Genomic DNA, 18,191 nt, shown 5'->3' on the forward strand with positions numbered 1-18,191 from the left:
AGAGTTCAGTTGCCCGCACCAATATGGCGGCGACGTTATGGGCTGGGTACGCGTGGACATAGACATGCGCGTGGGTACGTCTGTCACCTCAACTCCACCCATTGCAGGTAATCATCGCGTGACTTCACTGACAAGGTTCGGTCAAAATCTCATGTCTGCAGTTTTGATTAGGAAAAACTAAACAAATGTGATCGACGTCTATTAAGCAGGTAAGATGTGTCTGTTCAATGTGTATAGAAACATTATTTTATATGTATACGAGAAAAAAATAAAGTTTAATGTTTTGGCTGAAGTCATCTGAAATGAGACGATTGAAACTTCTTTACCGAAACTAAGGCGCAGGTGAGGCAGAAAGCTGAAACAGAAGGATTGTGATTAAGATATAATTGACAGATTTGCTTATATATATATCATTAAAACTACATTAGCCTACATAAAAATCTTTGTAGCGTTAATGATGGATAATAATAGAGATTGTGGGCTACTCTATAAATCTAATAAATAAATAAATCTATTGACCTCTGGATGTTATGGTGTTATGAGTCTGTGAGAAGAAAATAGAAAAAATTAACCCTAAATAAATAAATAAAACGTACATTCTATAATTGAGACATACATAAAATGTATGTACATAAATAAATTAAAATTATTATTACATTTACATCCCTTTTTATGTTGGGGTCTCTGGGTTGCCTCAAAGTCATTATCTCTGGTTGTGTAAAATATGTAAACTTATGCTATAAGCACATAATGCACCAAAGCATATTTCCCTCATGAAGCAATGAGCCAGTCGACAAGAAACCATCGTCCGCAGAGAGAGAGAAATGGGGGACACTATAGTGAGAGGCGAGACCGAGAGCCCCGCAGCCAACGAGACAATCCTAGAGAGCGATCAGGCAGTGAGAGGTGAGATGACACTCTGCCTGTTCAAATAAACAACAACATACACATTAAACCGGAATTTGTTTTTCATCTTTTATAATTGTATCTGACCCAGGTCATCTGGCCAGCCGCCGTACTACCCCAGGGGTTCTTCTCAGAGACATGTGAGGAGCGCTCCTCGAGAGGAGCACAGGCAGTCAAAGTGCTCTTACATCTGTTCCAGGAGAGGTAGGCATTCACAGACGGATGTAACTATGGATGGGAGATGAATATTAGACTGAAAGGCAAACGCTGCAGTGTATGTTGGAATTAAGTATCTAAAAAACTACGTCAAAATGTCTGAAACCAGTTTCAGTTAATTCTCTGAATTTGGGTGTCAGATTTTTTTAACATGCACTCACACAGGTCTGGTTTCAGTCTAGCTCAAGTCACACCTTCTGACATGACACAGTGTATTTTACCCCCCTTCCTCCTTTCCGCTGGTCTAACCGGTTTGGCTTTTTTAAGCTTGTTGATACCAATCTTTCATTTTCAAACCCTGAGAGATATGTAACAATTTTTTTTTTCTCATACTCGCAATATACAGTGTATTACTGTTTATGTGTATTACTGTATGTCATTTTTATTTTAATATATAAAAAAAAAAAGTTTTAACTTGCGTTATGGTAGCAGGTGACCTGTATTTGCATGCTTGTATAAACAAAAGTTCATAAAATGGGGCACATACATGTCAGTATGTTTTTCTTTCACACACTTAAAAACATGCTCCATTGCACACAATAAAACTGAAATTTAAGGGCACTTACAGATATATTGATTGTCTTTGTAGGAGTAAGGGGTTTTCTATAATATTCTCGTCCATTTTGACTTAAAGGGACACTAAGTAGGAATTACTCCCATCTAGTGGTGAAATTGTATTTTGCATTCAAACTAATTTTGCTCTCCAGCGCCTCGCTTTTTCAAATGCGCGTTGCATCTACGGTAGGCGATATGTACCAAAAAGCTTTGACAGGATGTCTTCTAATAGCACTTCGTCGAGTTTTCCTTCAGGTGAACAGGTGTGTTATTTCAAACAAACTGCAACATGACCATAAACAAACGAATGTTACAGTATGAATTACTGACTGTGGAAAACATGAAATATTGCAATTAGTAGTTATGTCTAATTTATTCGTTATATTTTCTGAATTATATGCATTGTTAGATATAAAAAAACCCGACCTACCCGTCCCATGTATATAAAGATAATAAATTCTTCATTTACAAGGATTAGTTTAAACATTGGCATAGGTATTTGTACACCATTGAGGGCATATTTATGAATAAAAATATTGATTTTAGATAATAAAATACCTAAAAAGTTACTTATTGTCCCTTTAAAGTCCAACCATTTTTCAAAACAATATTTGAAGGCCTCCATATTTCCTCTTGTATCTCTTCTGTTTTCAAACGGTTTTATTAACAGAATCTGGGGTTTTTGTATATTAAGTTAATTAAACAAGATTAATTACAAAAAAAATACTTGAGGTAAAAAAAAAAAAAAAAAAAAAATATATATATATATATATATATATATATATATATATATATATATATATATATATATATATATATATATATATATATAAACTGCATAAAAAGGATAAATCCTCTAGTAGTAATCCTCTTTTGATTCAAATATATACATAAAAAAATATATTTTTATTTTTATTTATTGAAATTAATTTATTTAAGAGTAAAATATATAATTTTGGTTATTAATCCTAGTCAAAGCAGGTATCGAGATCCTTCAATCCTAAATTGCGAAGACTTTTTGAATATTTTTAATGATACAATTGTTGGTTTACATTATACATTACAGAAGTTGCAGGTGGTTCCATCATTTCAATGGAGAGAATTCCATCATATTACCCTTCCAGTTTTGGCAGATATTGTTGTACATCTTAATCTAAAGGTGATGTTATGTCGCCTCGCCTTTTTAAGCAGATTTTTGCTAGTGTAGGGACCACGGTGTTGAACCTAATTAACAAATGCCTGAGCCAGGGCACCTGTCCAGCAGATTTTAAGCATGCTAGAGTAGGCATAAAATGGCAATAGAGGATCAGTTCAATCTCAAATGTACCTTTTTTATTCACGGTAAGGGTCCTTAGAAAAAGTGCTCTTTAAGCAATTAAAAGCAGATATCACTATGAATCCAATTTGGTGAGCCCTTTCAGTCATCCTTTAAGCCCTGCCATAGCACTGAGACACTGTTGGTCAAAGTGTTAATTGACATCTTTGTTTCACTAGATAATGGCGAAAATATTTTAGTGCAGCATTCGATATGGTGGACCATGAGATTTTAATTAACCACTTGGAACACTTGGGTTGGCCTAAAAGGTAATGAAAAAAAATATATATATTTTTTCTGTTAGACTGTAATTTATCAAGATTACATCTTCCTTGGGGACTCCCACAAGGCTCAATTATTGCCCCAATTCTTTTTTCCCTTTATATGGTAACATTGGGGGCCATTTTTCAGAAATATGAAGTATCATTCCATTTAGAGATGTTCCGATACACTTTTTCTCTTCCCGATGCCGATTCCAATACCTGGGCTCAGGGTATCGGTCAATACCGAGTACTGATCCGATACTTGGGTGTGTATCTGTATATACAGCTTTATGTACTACTAGCCCTGTGTAAATTGCTAGAATTATTTTATGGTGTGCTTCAGACTGATCCCTTAATAAAACATGAACAAATACATGGTGAACTACTGTATTCATTACAGTATTTTTATTACCTGACATGAATTTGACAGTATTATTTATTTTCTGAAGCAAAAAATAACTTCAAATGCAGCCAAAAATCTAACACGGCAAACCAAAAAAGGTATTTTAGTTTTACAATATAACTGTTTAAAAAACTGCAACAAATAAGTCTAGGAATATAAAAAATGATATATTAATCAGATAATCTCTTTACAACAAAACAAGTGAAAAACAAGCAAGCGTCTAGGCATAATTATTATTATTATTATTATTAATAGAGACGTACTATTATTACTACATAGAGACATAGCTAAATCTACTGTAGGCTACAACAGTAGCTTAATATATTGTCAATTTACTTAAGTTAAACCGAACATTTATTTTAATGGGCTGCCATGAAGATCTTTGAGTGTCAGTGTTTATGATATGACAGTTTTCTCAAATGAAACGGTAAATTTTCATGAAGTGACTGTTTATGCGTTCGTGTCCTCATATAGTGACACACAGCGGAGACTACAAAACAGCGAGCTCCCGCGCATCTGCGCCCGTCACCCACAGAGATATAGAATAGGCAAAACTAGCGGTCATAACTAGGTCTTGTTTAAGAAAATGTTATCGGGTACTCGCCAATGCTGGTGCCAGAATTTGTTGTGGTATCGGAGATATTTCTGATACTAGTATCGGAATCAGAACAACTCTAATTCCATTGTTATGCTGTAGATACGCAGATTTATTTGCCAGTGAGCCAGTTACTTGATGTGCTTACACGCCGACAGCTAAGTTAACAACACAGAGATATTTAAAGCCGTTTTACTCACTGCATGCGGTTCCAACACACGATCGTGACCCTTTTTCGTTGGGACTGCATTATCCTTAAGAAATAAACGATACGCAAATCCGTCGTCAAACTGGGCCTTGTTTGTAAAACAAGCATCTTCGAAATGCAGGGAACAAACACAAACACTTACACAACTCCGTTGATGCTCTGTAAAAATGAACTCCATCCACTGGTCCCTTAATGCTGTTTCTCTTTAGGTAATCTGTGCAGGGTTGTCTTGCCCTGGCAACCAAAAACACACTCCTTTTGTGACATTTCGCGACGCTCTCGCTCTGATCAGTGAAGTCTGTTGTGCTCTCAGTGCTTTGCTATATGGGAGCGCGCGCTCTTCCGGGAGAAGTGCTCTCAGGACCCATATAATGAAATTCCACTCCATCTAACGTCACACAGTGCCATACTCGAAAAAAACTTTCCGAAACTTGTGACACACCGGAAGGAGTATTTTTGGAACAGAAATACTCCTTCAAACGTACAACTTAATTTTTGAAACTTTGTCCATGTTTAGCATGGGAATCCAACTCTTTAACAGTGTAAAAAACTCAGTATGCATGAAATAGCATTTCACCCCCCCTTTAACGAAAACAAAACGAAAGTCATTGTGTTTGGCCCTAGAAAACATGATGTGCTTTAATGCAACTTCTTTGACTGGTTATGTTAAATTAGTGTAAAAAATCTGGGATTTGTTCTGGATAGTGACTTAAAGTTGGACAGAAAAAATAATACTGGGGTGAGAATTTTTTATTTTATTTATTTTATATACATCTGTTAGGTAAGACTAAACCATTTATTTTATATCATGATATTGGATAGAAACCCTACCCTTACAGAAAATTTAACGATGGGCATTCCTCACACGACTGAGCATCATATTTAGAAGATTTAGGCATTAAAAAGTTAAGAAACTTCCTGCTCCAACCAAGTTTGCAGTTTCTAAGTTGCATGTGTTTCTGTTTTTGTTTCAGGTATTGTGTTAATATGCGCCGTGCTAACCAATGCGTTGGTGCTCATCTGCGTGGTGGCCGCTCACATGTCACAGCTGGGTATGTCTGCGATGGGTATGGGTGGAACGAGCTTTGTTGATGCCATAATTCCTTTTGAGGGGGTGGAGCTACAGCAGGTGCGTGAGCTTGACATGCAGTACGGACAGCTGAGAGCACCGGGAGTCTATGGCGGTGTGGCCTTCAGCCTTACCTTTGGTGCACTTTCACTCCTATTCATAGTGTCCAGCAGCAAACCCCCCCACAGGCTTCCACGGAAGCTCCTGATTGGACAGTTTGCATTCCAGATCATTGGTGCAGTTGCTTACGTGGTTGCGGTAGGTTTGTATCTGCACTTCGTGATCTCGGTGAACTCAACTGATGTGTGCACTCGGCGTGAACGACTGTATGCTCGTAATGGATATACCTGGATGAACTGCAGTGTGAATGGGGGAGATGCATCTGTTGCACTGTTTGGAATTATAACCGCAATGCTGTATGCTGTTGGGACCTTTTTTACGGGAAAAACAATCCAGGATGTCAATCGTTACTTTAAGGAGCGTGAGCGCTTTGAAGCCGAACGCAGAGAACAACCCAGAGGTCCTTTGAAAACACTTCTTGATCCTGACGATTATGTCTGATTTGTGCAGGAAATATATGGACTCTGGAATGGATGTACATAAAAATGATTTTTTTTTTCTTTTTCTTTTTTTTCTTTTTTTTTTACTTTAAAAAAACAACAACTGTTTTTAGAATTTTTTGAAGTACAATTTTTAATGGTTTTCTGGTTTCAGTTCAGTATCAGTTCATTTAGAAAGCACTGAATAATTCCTGTATATAATAAATTAAAACTGTTGCATTTACCCTCATGAATAAACTTCTTAATATTCAATAAATTTGTCAGTATTTTCGTCTTGTTTCCAATTCAAACATCTAAACGTCCTTAATAGAAAATGAGTTTACTTGAGATGCAAATTCAGATATGCGTGTTCAAGATAAATATGAGACAGATAAGCCCACTGGCAGATATTTGCCTTTTTTATGTTCAAATGTTCTACATTCATTTCATTTACATCAAATTTCCAGAAAACAACGCATCTTACATAATTTTCAGATTTGTATTTAAGAATTTGTATCATGTTCTTGATCCAGACTAGAGTTTGTTTAAATCCTAGGCAAAACAGAGAAACATATAGAGACATAATTAGCGTAACTGCTGTTCCAACCAAGTAATATTAATTTCTATCTTAAAATATCTACTTTTGCATTCTGCAAAATAAAGTAAGTCATACAGTTTTGGAATGACACGAGAAGTGAGTAAATGATGGCTTTTTTTCTTCTTTGACTGATTATCCAGCAGGGGGCAGCAGATACACATCCATTTTCGGCCCCTCAGTCTGACCTCACATGTACTATCATACATGACTTTAAATAGCCTTCCCGCCGAATGTGACTTCAGCATTCATTATACAAATGTTTTATATAATCATTTTCGAGACATTATTAAAAACGATTTTGAAGATTCCTTATGGATACAGCGTTGTTTGGAATCAATTAGCAGGTGCATTAAAGAGCACTAACTGTACATACCTCACATCCCTAACACAAGTTTCCACTGTTTTGTGAAGCTTCAGCTGTCACACTCCTTCATAGCTGTGATTGACAGGCATAATCTCGCAACTCTAGAAACACCAGGCATCTCAAATGCACACGCTGGTAATATTTAACCATTATGACCCAGTTACAGTATATGGATGAAAAAAAAAAAAAAAGCTCACATAGTTTTGTGAATTATTTAGAAATCAATGGGTTACTGATAATTCTGTGTATTTTCATGTCACAATCAGTTCTATGTCAGGTCTGGTCTTTCTAATACGCAAAGAAAAAATCTAGACATTACTACATCATATGTCTACATTGTGTGACTCAGGGCTTTTTCTTTTGTAATAGGGAGGTGTGTTCCCCTGGTACTGTTTCTTTACTCATGCTTACCACACAGCAAGTGCTGACAACGGGTGAACACACGCACATACAGCACTACGGCCAAAGTACATGAGAGCTCAGACAGAGCCTTGTGCTGCATTTCTTTTCTTGTTCACAGGTTTTCAGAAGACTATAGAGAGGAGATTTCAGCAAGACAGAAGGGTGAGTTTTTTTCAGCTGTTTCTATATTGTTCGCTGAAGACAGCACTCAGGTGAGCCATCAGTACGTAATTTGAGTTTTTGTATCTTTTCTAATGGATCAAGTTGAAGGTTAAAGACAGGTTAAGGATTAAACATACTGTACATTAGTGACCAGATGTATGTACACTGACACGAGGAGCACATGGTCTAGGTGTGCAATGCTGAAAGTGAAGGTGGGTGAATCTGATCTGCTGTGTAATTTAAGTATAAGGTTATATCTGTTTTGCAATACATGGACAATAAAGCTTTGCTTGAAGTGGAGAATGGGTAGGTTTGGAAGCTGGTATTTATACAGAGATGTAAATAGAAACGAGAAGCAAAGTCCTCTCTGTCTCTTTATGTGTTGTCAATAGGTGTGTCCACTTATTTCAAGTCCGCTCACAAAACAAACAGTCTGATTGGTCTAATATTGAGTCTTTCTTCAGTTCAATTGATCTGTTTTTACCTTATCACGTGCCAAGGGTCAGACAATGCCACTAAAGAGCCCCGTAGGCTGTCATGTGTTTGCGTATTGGAAGTCGTGTTGTCTTGCGCACTACATGTGTTCGTGGGTCAGAAAATAAGTAGGCTGAAAAAAGGAACTAATTTGATTGAACTTTGTAAAGAATTATATTTTGACTCTGGTTAGGCATACATGTATTGTAATTCACAAAGTAGTATTATTATGAACTTATTATGTCTTATCTTTTCTGAGTAAAAGGAAATAGTGAATAAAAAAATAGAGGAAGCGTCTTTGGTGTGAGAGAGTTTTTTATCTTGTGACTCTGAATCTTTAATGAAGGAAATGTTGCTGCTTAATCAGACTGTGGTTTCAGTTTCCTTTTACGCTCTGGGTTTTAAATACAGATAATAATGTTTGGTTTCTTCATGAGGCCTTTTTTGTGTTCTTTCTGATTCCCTGAAGTCACTTTGTAAAGTATCTTCTTTTTTATTTATTTTTTCCTACTTTTCAAATGTCTGTCATAGCCTACTCTCCTGGTTGAAAAGTTTAACCTGTTAACTGTCACCCTGCCCCTCAGTGGAATGCTAACGTTTACTTCACTATTACAATTAAATCCTAATCTGGGACTGAAAAAAAAAAAAAAAAAAAAACTTTGACCTTTAAAAAAAGGAGATGACCATTTGACCACAGTGGAAATGCTGATGGTTGGAACTATATTTTCATGACATCTGTAATAAAATATCCACCATCAGCATTTCCACTACAGAACACTACTATACACACGACTTTCATAAACTGACTGAAGTGTCAGATTTCTCTTGTAAAGTATTTGTGTTCACATTATTGAACTGAAGCCAGTCTCATCCTCTCTGCAGATCTCCTTCCATGAGGGAACACTATCGTGATGGCGGAGGGATCTGAATTTGACCTGGACTACATTACGGAGTGTATCATTAGCATCACCTTCCACCAGTCCTGCACAGAGCAGACGTACCAGCACAACCTGCGCAGCATCACGCAGATGCTGCAGTCCAAACATGCAGATCGATACATGGTGAGCAGACAAGAAAACAAACGAATCCGGTGCCATTGTGTTTGTTTGTTGACTGATAGTAGACTGTTGCTATTGGAGTCACATGGAACAAAACCTTTATTTTCCTGCACGCAGGTCATTAACTTATCCGAACACAGTGATGATCTCAGCAGGATGAACCACAGGGTAAAGATAAACTGTGTGTCATGTGACTGTTAATGAAGTGTAATGGTATGCATACTTCCATAAAAAGTTTGGGGTTGGTAAGATTTGTAATGTTTTTGAAATAAGTCTCTTATGTTCACCAATTTTGCATTCATTTGATCCAAAATAGTAATATTGAGAAATATCATTATTCAAATAGTATTACATTATAGTATTTTATTGTAATACAATATATATATATATATATATATATATATATATATATATATATATATATATATATATATATTATGGTGATTGAAACGCTGGTGATTTCCTGCTCAAAAAAAAAAAATAAATAAAACAAAAACATTTCTTATTATGAATCTTGAAAACTGCTAAATATTATTTTGTCATGGAACATTTTGTCAGGATTCTTTGACGAATATAAGTTTAAAAGAACAGCATTTATTTGAAATGGAATTCTTAAACTGTGACCTCACATCTCTGACTGTTAGGTGGTGGATCTAGGATGGCCAGAAGGAAAAGCTCCATCGCTCCATCTGCTGTGTTCAGTGTGTAAAAACATGGACAGTTGGCTTAGGGCACACTCTGAAAACGTGCTGCTGCTACACTGCAAAGTGAGATTTAAAGACATTTGATGTTCATTCTCAGGTTTGAAGTCCATTAGGCCTATTTGTCTCTGGGACTTTGACTCCGTCCTGTAGGAATTTACATGTTGGTTAATGTCTTCCTATGTCTCTCATAGGGCAGCAGAGACAGAGTGGGTGTGGTAATATCTTCTTACATCCAGCTATCTAATGTGTCCACCAGGTACCACTTAACAATTCAGATTCATTGTTAACAAGTTAAAAAAATCTTTAATAAGACGACTGTTATTTCAGACGAGCTGCTTAATGAGTTAGTTCATCTCAATACAACGACAATTTTGGTTCTATATACTCACCCTCACCCATGCCATTTTAAACCTGCGGTAGTTTCTGTGTGATTAAAATAAATGGTCTCTGGCACGTTCAAGTTTCGAAATAGAACATAAAAATAGTCCTTTTGATCATGCACTATATTTCATTTTTTCAAAATTAATTTGATAGCTATGTATAAGGAACAGATTCAAATTTAAGTCGAATATAATCATTAGCAACGTCCAGATTTTGAATAAATCATTTTTTGATTTGGATCTTTTCAGTCAATTGAACTAGTTCACAAATCCAGTTTGAAAGCTTTGTTCAGTAATTGTTACAAGAGCAATTGTTTCTGGTAATCATTCATTCGGAGGAAAGAGAGTCATATGCATTTGGAACAACATGACAGAACATTGATTTTTGGATCTACTGTTTATTTTAAGACCTTTAAAGGGATTGTTTACTCAAAATGAGCATTTTATCATCATTTGGTCACCCTCATATTGTTCCAAACCTGTAATTTTCTGCTGTAACATGATAATGTTTACTAGTAATCTTAATAGCTTCATCTGGCATCATTTCAAAAATCTGTGTTTAAATATATAAAATCATCGTGAATTGATTGTGAACTGCATGTTGTGGCATGCACTGTATGTTAAATGATTGCATAGTCGACCAAACAGAAAGATTTGTTTATCCTTTCGTTTGTGTCTTTCAGTGAGGAACGTGCGTTAGAGCTGTACTCCATGAAGAAGTTCTTCAGTGATAAAATGGTTAGCCTTATGACTCCATCTCAGAAAAGGCAAGGCTCATTTGTTTATGCATTAACTTTCTTTTTCCCTTCGTTCCTGTTGCTTTTCACCTGGAGGCATACTGAGGTGTTGGTGCTGTTATGGCTGTCGGTCACTCAGCAGTCTGTCATGAGCAAAGGTTACACACAGAGACACATTCATGAGAGGAAATCCCCCTATGCAATGTGGATGTCCTCATATTATTCCCACTTCCTTTTTCTGTGAAATATCTTCATTTTACAATGTATTTTTTTTTACATCATGCTGAAAGACACCGCCTGTCATCCCTCATGCATGTGCAATTTTTTCTCCCCTGATTTTTAGTGCGCTATAATCTTCCATCCCTTATGCTCTCTTATCTCTATTGACTCTATAAACACTTTTTGGAAGATGAGTTATTGTAAAGCTTCAAAAATGGCAACATAAATATTCTTCTCTGATCTTTTGCTGGAACAACACAAAGAAGCTGTTCTTGGCAACACTATATAGAAGCTATTTATTCTCTTTGATAGTTAGGTGTACCCAGAATAGCATTAAATCAATGGAGAAACGTAAATTTTTTCGGCTTTCAGAATCAGTAACGCTTTTCTTTGGAAGCTTGTTTCCACAACACACTTTGTTGTTTCTTAGTTCTAAGTTTACATTATATCTTGCAAGTTTAAATTTATATCTAGCTTTTCTTTTTCTCAGAACTGTAGCGCCTCAGTTCAAGTGGCACTTGAACCGATTATCTTTTCCTCTTTACTAGTTATTATAGCACAAAATAAGCATGAATGAACATCGGAAGGGATCTTCTTTCAACTGCAGAAAGATGTCAATATACATAATTGTTCAAGTTTGAGTCCACCAACATTCATTTATTCTCCTGTCTGGTTTGTTTGTCTGACAAAATGGCAGAATCGGCATTATGATTGGTCAGATTGCCATTGTCAAGCTCCTAGCGAGCTGTGAGGAAAAAACACAATTGTAAGTTAAATAGACAGATTTTTTTTTTTTTTTTTACAATTGAGAAATGTAAAATTGGGGAACATAAATTTATAAATTCAGAGAGAAAAGACACGTTAACTCACAGTTGTGAGTTTATAAAAAGTCAGAATTCCAAGAAAAAAAGTAGGAATTTATATTGCAATTCTGACTGTTGCTCATAATACCGTGTTTTTGCTTTTTTTACATTAAGAAAAAAAAAAAACAAGACAGAATTTTGGGATAAAAAGTTGGAATTGCCTTTTTTTATGATTAATTATTGATTTTTAATCTTGTGGTGGAAACGGGCGCCCATACTTTTCACACCTTTGGCTACAGTAGTTTATTTGGAAATATTCATGCATTCTTTCTTCCCCCTAAATCCCTTTGTTTTAAAATGCTGAAAATAGCCAAATAAACCAAGATGATGCATCTTTTTACTGTTTTATTATTGACATCATCTGAAGTTGTGCTGGTGTTATGAAGCCTGATTTAGTATTGTCTTGTCAATATGAGTGACTGAGGTGTTTGTGGATGTTTCAGGTATGTGCAGGTGTTTGGCAGACTCCTTACCCATCAGATCCGTTTAAACTCTTCCCCGCTCTTCATCCATGGCATCAATATCCATCCCATTCCTGACTTCCACCCTACAGGTGATAAAAACACTCATATGACGTACATCCAGTCTTTTAACCTTTAAGTGAAATAGTGTTTTTAGTTTCCAAGTAATTTTAGGAGTTTGTCATCCAATTTAATATACATTGCCAGAGAACAGATCTTTCTCAGAATCTCTCAGTTTTCCTGTTTAAACAAATACTTCAGTAATCTTACTTCAATATTATTTCCCCCAAAAATGAAAGTTCTGTTATCTTACTCTCATTTCTTTCTTATGTGTACCACAAATGTAAATGTATGTAAATTGTGTATGTAACTTAGATTTAGAAATTCTGTAAAAGTATTTCTGTATCAAATTCTTTCAAATCCATTTTATCTAAGCTCTGACCTCCATGTAAAAGTTACAGTTCTTAATTTACGATATGCATTCTGTATTTAGTTGAATATTTTATATCGTTATTTTAACAAAGGGAGTCGAAAAGAAACATCTGAGGCAAAGTTGAAACTCGAAACTTTACTGAGATCTCTATTTTGTTAACTCTAACAAAAAGGTAATACAATTTTCCTCTGGGACTGTTTGTTTTCAGTGTGTCAGCTGTTTATCAGAGTGTATCAAGACACACAGGCAGTTTACACATCAGGAGTGCAGTAAGACACCAGATATTATATGAATATAATGTAAAATTCTGAACATACTTTGTGTATCATCATGTTTATCCATGTATTTATAGTATGTGTATATTTAGTGCTTGTGTATAACTCTCAGGCAGGTCGCTGTAGGTCAGACAGACAGAGTGTGTTTTGCTCTGGAGCCCCCACAGATGCTTAGAGGTGATTTCATGGTGAGATATCTCACAGACAGACAGACAGCACTAATCTTTTAAAAACTGCACACTGTAGCGTCTTCATTTCTGCTTTCTCTGCAGATTGCATGCTATCACATAAATGATACCATGATGATTCACGAGACCGTGTTTGGTGTGCAGTTCCACACCGGCACTCTGTATGGAGACCAACTTTCCTTGCAGAAAGAAGACCTTGATCATGCAAACGAAGGTACACAAAGTAGTTTTGGTCAAACCCTTGCACTCAAAGTGTCGCAAAGTTTTTTGAAGATAGGAATCTAGGAAAGGATTGCCATTTGAATAATAACAAGCCAAATAATGTTTATTTTGTATCCAGAACAAGCTCTTTTTATCTTTTCAGATAAATCAATAGATATGTTGGCATCAAATATTTGAACCGTAAATCTGGTTGAGGAATGTTAATGGAAAATGTTCACAGTTGGTGTGATGAACTATGGCTGTATTTACTTGGAGAACTGAAACTGAACTGAAATAAATCAAAATATATAAAGCTTAAACCTATATTATTTCAGCTAGTTGCTTATGTGTCAATTCCCATTTTCATTTAGTTTAAGTTTATGTACTAAAATGTTAAAAAATAAATAAAATAAACAGTATAAAAATTAATCATAAAACCTAAAAAAATAAAAAAAAAAACATGGCAATTCTGGAAACTTTCAACTAAAATTAAAATCTAAATATAAATAAAAACTATTATAATATATCAGTGATACTAAAATAACACTGAAATGGACTGAATACAATCATGAACTGTAAATGGTCTGCAAGGGAATTATTTTAAGAGTTAGAGAGGAATTAGCTCCCCATGTTATTTAAATAATGGGGGAAATACAAAGTGTCCATAATACATATTAATGTTTTTGTTTTATTGTAGAAATAATGTCTATCTTTGCCATTATGTGTTTTCCTAAAGGAAAGAAACTGATTTCCTACATCCACTAACAGTTGTCTTCAGATACTCTTTGATATTTTGAATGTGATGTTGGGAAATTCATAGTTTTTAGTACAGGTTCCCTTTTCCTAGTATATGAGTGTGCGTGTGACTGAGCATGTGAGCAAGTGCTTTCAGAGTGTTTTTGGTAAATAATGACAGAGAAGACACACAGTGACCCAAGCAGATCTAAGAAAGAGACAGACAGCTTAACTCTTTACACTAACACTTTATTTTGCTCCTTATGCAATGGGAAGCCTTACTCAACTGTACTTTTGGAGGGACAGAAAAACAAAACTGTCACATTGCTGTGACTAATGTGCTTACAAGTCACGGATAAATCAGCTGTCATTGAACTTGTGTGTGTTGATGTTCCCACATTGCTGTGCAGTGTAGTTTTTTCCATACCTTTCATCCCTTTCAGTCATCATTTGCTCTTGTCTCCATTCAAGACCCAAGATTCCCAGGGGAAGGTGTGGTGGAGCTGCTCTTTTCAGAAATTGCCGACAGAAACCCATCCCTTGCTTCAGGTATCCTCACATTTCTCTGGAAAGAAAGGTGTTTTATGTGGATTATTCAATATAGCTGGTTCAGGAAGAAATTCATTTAGTTGTAAATTAACACTCCGTGTATCTCCATTTTGAGATTTTGGCTACTGGAAGAACAGTTCAGCAGTCACTGAAAATGACCCTCTGGATTCACTAAAGGCTCAGTGGGAAAATCTTACAGAAGCAGGTAAAAGACTGGACTTCTCAAGCTCTTTATAATGTCTCCAATACTGCTCTTGAATAGAACTAGAATAGAGGTTTTTTGTTTTTTTTATGGGGGGGGGGGGGTACTTTTTTATTCAGGAAGGGCACATTAAATCATTAAAAGTCAATAGTTAAGGCATATAATGTGACAGAATGTTTCTACTTAAAATAACCCTGCTCTTTTTAAACTTTCTATTCATTAAAACAAAAACCTGATTATGAAGAACAAAATGATATATGAAACTGCAAAATTGATCAGCATACAGTAAAAAAGTATTGTTGTTGCCAACAGAACTTTTAAAACACAACAATTATCACTTTGTGATTTATTATTGTGTTTTATTGTGAAAGTGTGTACAACAGTCATTATATTAGGTTTTAGATTAAAATAGAGAATTCACTCCAAATTGTTCTAATTTAAAAAAAGTATTTCATGTTAAAAACAAAAAAGCATTAGTGCAATAAGACCTTTAACATTTTTTTACTGAGATTTAGCCCTTGTAATAATGTCCCATGAGATAACTAACCTCAATGATATATAGCAAATTAAATGTGAGCTAAATTGCTGAAATAAAAAATTATTTTCACAATATTTATCTAAAATTCACAAGTGTTGGTCTGTTTTAGAATATTACTTGGGAAAAGAATGAATCACATTTAGTTGTATACTACATACACTTTACTATATCTTTATTAACATACTGCAAGCACACTAAATCTAGCTTTGCGTTCACTAACTAATTCAGAACATGTTTTATAGTACTTCATGTGCCTCTTGAGGGGCTGAAACCACGGGAATGTGGGATTTATTTTAGGATAGAAAACAAAAGCATGAATGCACATGTATGCAGTGTTTACTTCAGGATGCAAAGAATAGTTTTCTGAGACATGAAGGTACGTAATGGTCTAGTAATTGTCAAGTTGGTCTGCTACAGGAAACACATTATACCTCTAATACTGTTATTAAGTCTGGGCACTGTGTGCTGAGGTTAATTGGAACATGAGACTGTACGGGACTGTTCAGAATGAATGGAAAACTTAACCTACAATAATAGTAAAGTTCTTGTATTTGACCCTAACCTAATCTTGTTTGGCCTTAAGCCTCCAGACCATAATGAGTTCCAAACCAGGCCTGTCAGTTACCATAGTATCGCCACAGCACTCAGCGCTGTTGCCCTGGCTGCGTTCCTTGAGGGTTTGTAATTACTCTAAATGTTAAGGTTGCTGCAGTAAATGAACTGTAGTAAGACAGAGCTACTCAAACTACATGATGTTTTGTTGAGGAGAGTGAGTCAGGATGGAGACATAACTGACCCAAATTACTCATTTGTTAATCAAGAGCCAGACTAACAAGATGAGTTGTCTTCTAGGCAAGGAGAAGTAAGACAGAGGTGAAACAAATGTGCTGAATGGTATGTCAATGATGGCAACCATAATATTATTTTAGTATTTGTATTGTTTGTGATGTATCTATATCCCAGTCTAATAAGGTGATATGTAAAGATCAGCTTGATTTTACAAGTCTTGTGCCCAAGATTGTGAAACTACAGTGTGCTTTCAATGATGACATCTTTACATATATCCACTTTTCAGTCATCAGATATTTACTATTTAAAATCAAGGTAACGTTGATATTTTAACATTGTATTGCAAAAAAATCTTAATCTTGTCGTAAAGTCTCGCAGGGATGATTTTATTGACAATTTATATTACTGGCATTATAACAAGGTTTTGGTTATTTTGAAGAAGTTTGTCACTTGAAAAGGGGAAAGATCTGATGATAACAGGGTTAACACAGTTGTAAGTAAGCATTTATTTATTTAATTTCATTTACATTGCAAGGTTCCAGCTTCTATGATATTTCTGAAGTACACATGGTCCTTCAGGAAATCATGGTTGTAAAAAAACTGTTGATGATTAATATTTTTTGTGGAAACTGTGATTATTTTTTTTCCTCGATATTCTTTGTTGAAAAAAAAAAAAAAAAAAAAAACTGCATTTATTTGAAATATTTTGCAACATTATACTGTAAATGTATTTACTATCATTCCTTCTTAAAAGAAACTCTTACTAACCTCAAAATTTTCAACTGTAGGCAATTGTGATACCGAAAATTCAGTGTGGCTCAACTTACCCGCTGGGCACATCTTACCCCATCTTACCCCAAATTTCTTTAAAGAGTGGAACTTAGTGAGTGTTTAACTCCACAAAATTGAACTTTATTCTCCTTGTCCAGTTAAAGTTCAGTGATCAGGGAACAAATAAGTTACACTTGTTATGTTTACTATTCACTTCTGCACATAGTCTAGGCTAGGGCAATGCACAAGACTCGGAAATTCCAGGGCCGGATATTTAAAGGTTGGGAGTTTCTGTGCACAACTGCAAAAAATCAATCCCAACAGTTTAATGCGTGTGTGCGTGTGTGTGTCATATGGGACTGAGGCTTGATGCACATCTGGTTGTGTGATTCCATCTCAAGCAGCCATGTAATTTAGAGATACCTCATGGTTGGAGCACAAACAGCCTTTACAATTTACAATGCATAAACTCAAATATAGAATTACACATGCTCAAAAACACACACTTTATGTCTGTAATTATTGCCATTCATAGCGACAAACAGTCTGAAGGAATTCTGCTGCCAAATGACTAAAAGTTCCCCTCTCTCTTTCGTTATCTTGCTTTTGCTTTCTTTCCATCTCTTTCATCATTGTGAGTTTCTTTTTACCTGCTACTCTTGTTCTTTACAATACCAATACCTTCCTTATCTTTCACTTTGTCTCTTTTGCGCTCCGTCCCTCCACCCACACATAACTCCGCCTTTGTGTTTACATTCCTTGCTCCATATTTGGAGAGTTCAAGGTCCTCCGAGCGTCCGTTCGCGCTCTACAACAAGCATATGTGTGTGTGTGTGTGTGTACAGCTGTATTCCGAGGAGCATTGGCTGGCTTGAGTGGAATAATGCTTCCCAAGCCAGGATTTTCCCGTACACCCAGGAGGGGCACCTGAAAGGGGTTACCTGTGTGGAGGTGAAGAGAGAGAGAGAGAGAGAGAGAGAGAGAGTGAGAGGTAGAGCGAGCAGTACTGTAAGAGGAAA

General features: G+C 35.7%; 2 protein-coding genes across 5 annotated transcripts in view; both read left to right on the top strand.

The window, feature by feature from the left end:
- Nucleotides 1-70: 70 nt before the first annotated feature.
- LOC127983872 (MARVEL domain-containing protein 3) lies at nucleotides 71-6,344 on the top strand. Its single transcript, XM_052586254.1, has 4 exons — nucleotides 71-209; nucleotides 780-906; nucleotides 998-1,110; nucleotides 5,436-6,344. The coding sequence occupies exons 2-4, from the start codon at nucleotides 782-784 to the stop codon at nucleotides 6,089-6,091; spliced, it is 894 nt and encodes a 297-aa protein (XP_052442214.1). The 5' UTR covers nucleotides 71-209; nucleotides 780-781; the 3' UTR covers nucleotides 6,092-6,344.
- A 1,083-nt stretch (nucleotides 6,345-7,427) lies between these two features.
- The window catches only part of LOC127983862 (tensin-3), a 39,073-nt gene continuing 28,309 nt past the window's right edge, over nucleotides 7,428-18,191 (top strand). For 3 of the 4 annotated variants that reach the window (XM_052586226.1, XM_052586227.1, XM_052586228.1), the window contains exons 1-12: nucleotides 7,428-7,595; nucleotides 8,952-9,130; nucleotides 9,245-9,295; nucleotides 9,772-9,894; nucleotides 10,023-10,087; nucleotides 10,895-10,978; nucleotides 12,474-12,583; nucleotides 13,133-13,193; nucleotides 13,312-13,387; nucleotides 13,472-13,601; nucleotides 14,795-14,872; nucleotides 14,988-15,077. In XM_052586226.1, the coding sequence (XP_052442186.1) occupies nucleotides 8,981-9,130; nucleotides 9,245-9,295; nucleotides 9,772-9,894; nucleotides 10,023-10,087; nucleotides 10,895-10,978; nucleotides 12,474-12,583; nucleotides 13,133-13,193; nucleotides 13,312-13,387; nucleotides 13,472-13,601; nucleotides 14,795-14,872; nucleotides 14,988-15,077 (1,018 nt within the window). In that variant the 5' untranslated portion in view covers nucleotides 7,428-7,595; nucleotides 8,952-8,980. Of the gene's footprint in view, nucleotides 7,596-8,951; nucleotides 9,131-9,244; nucleotides 9,296-9,771; nucleotides 9,895-10,022; nucleotides 10,088-10,894; nucleotides 10,979-12,473; nucleotides 12,584-13,132; nucleotides 13,194-13,311; nucleotides 13,388-13,471; nucleotides 13,602-14,794; nucleotides 14,873-14,987; nucleotides 15,078-18,191 lie in introns of those variants that run through there. The other variant, XM_052586229.1, reaches the window with a different exon arrangement.

Source organism: Carassius gibelio, chromosome B20 (genome assembly GCF_023724105.1).
Source record: "Carassius gibelio isolate Cgi1373 ecotype wild population from Czech Republic chromosome B20, carGib1.2-hapl.c, whole genome shotgun sequence".
Lineage (NCBI taxonomy): Eukaryota > Metazoa > Chordata > Actinopteri > Cypriniformes > Cyprinidae > Carassius > Carassius gibelio.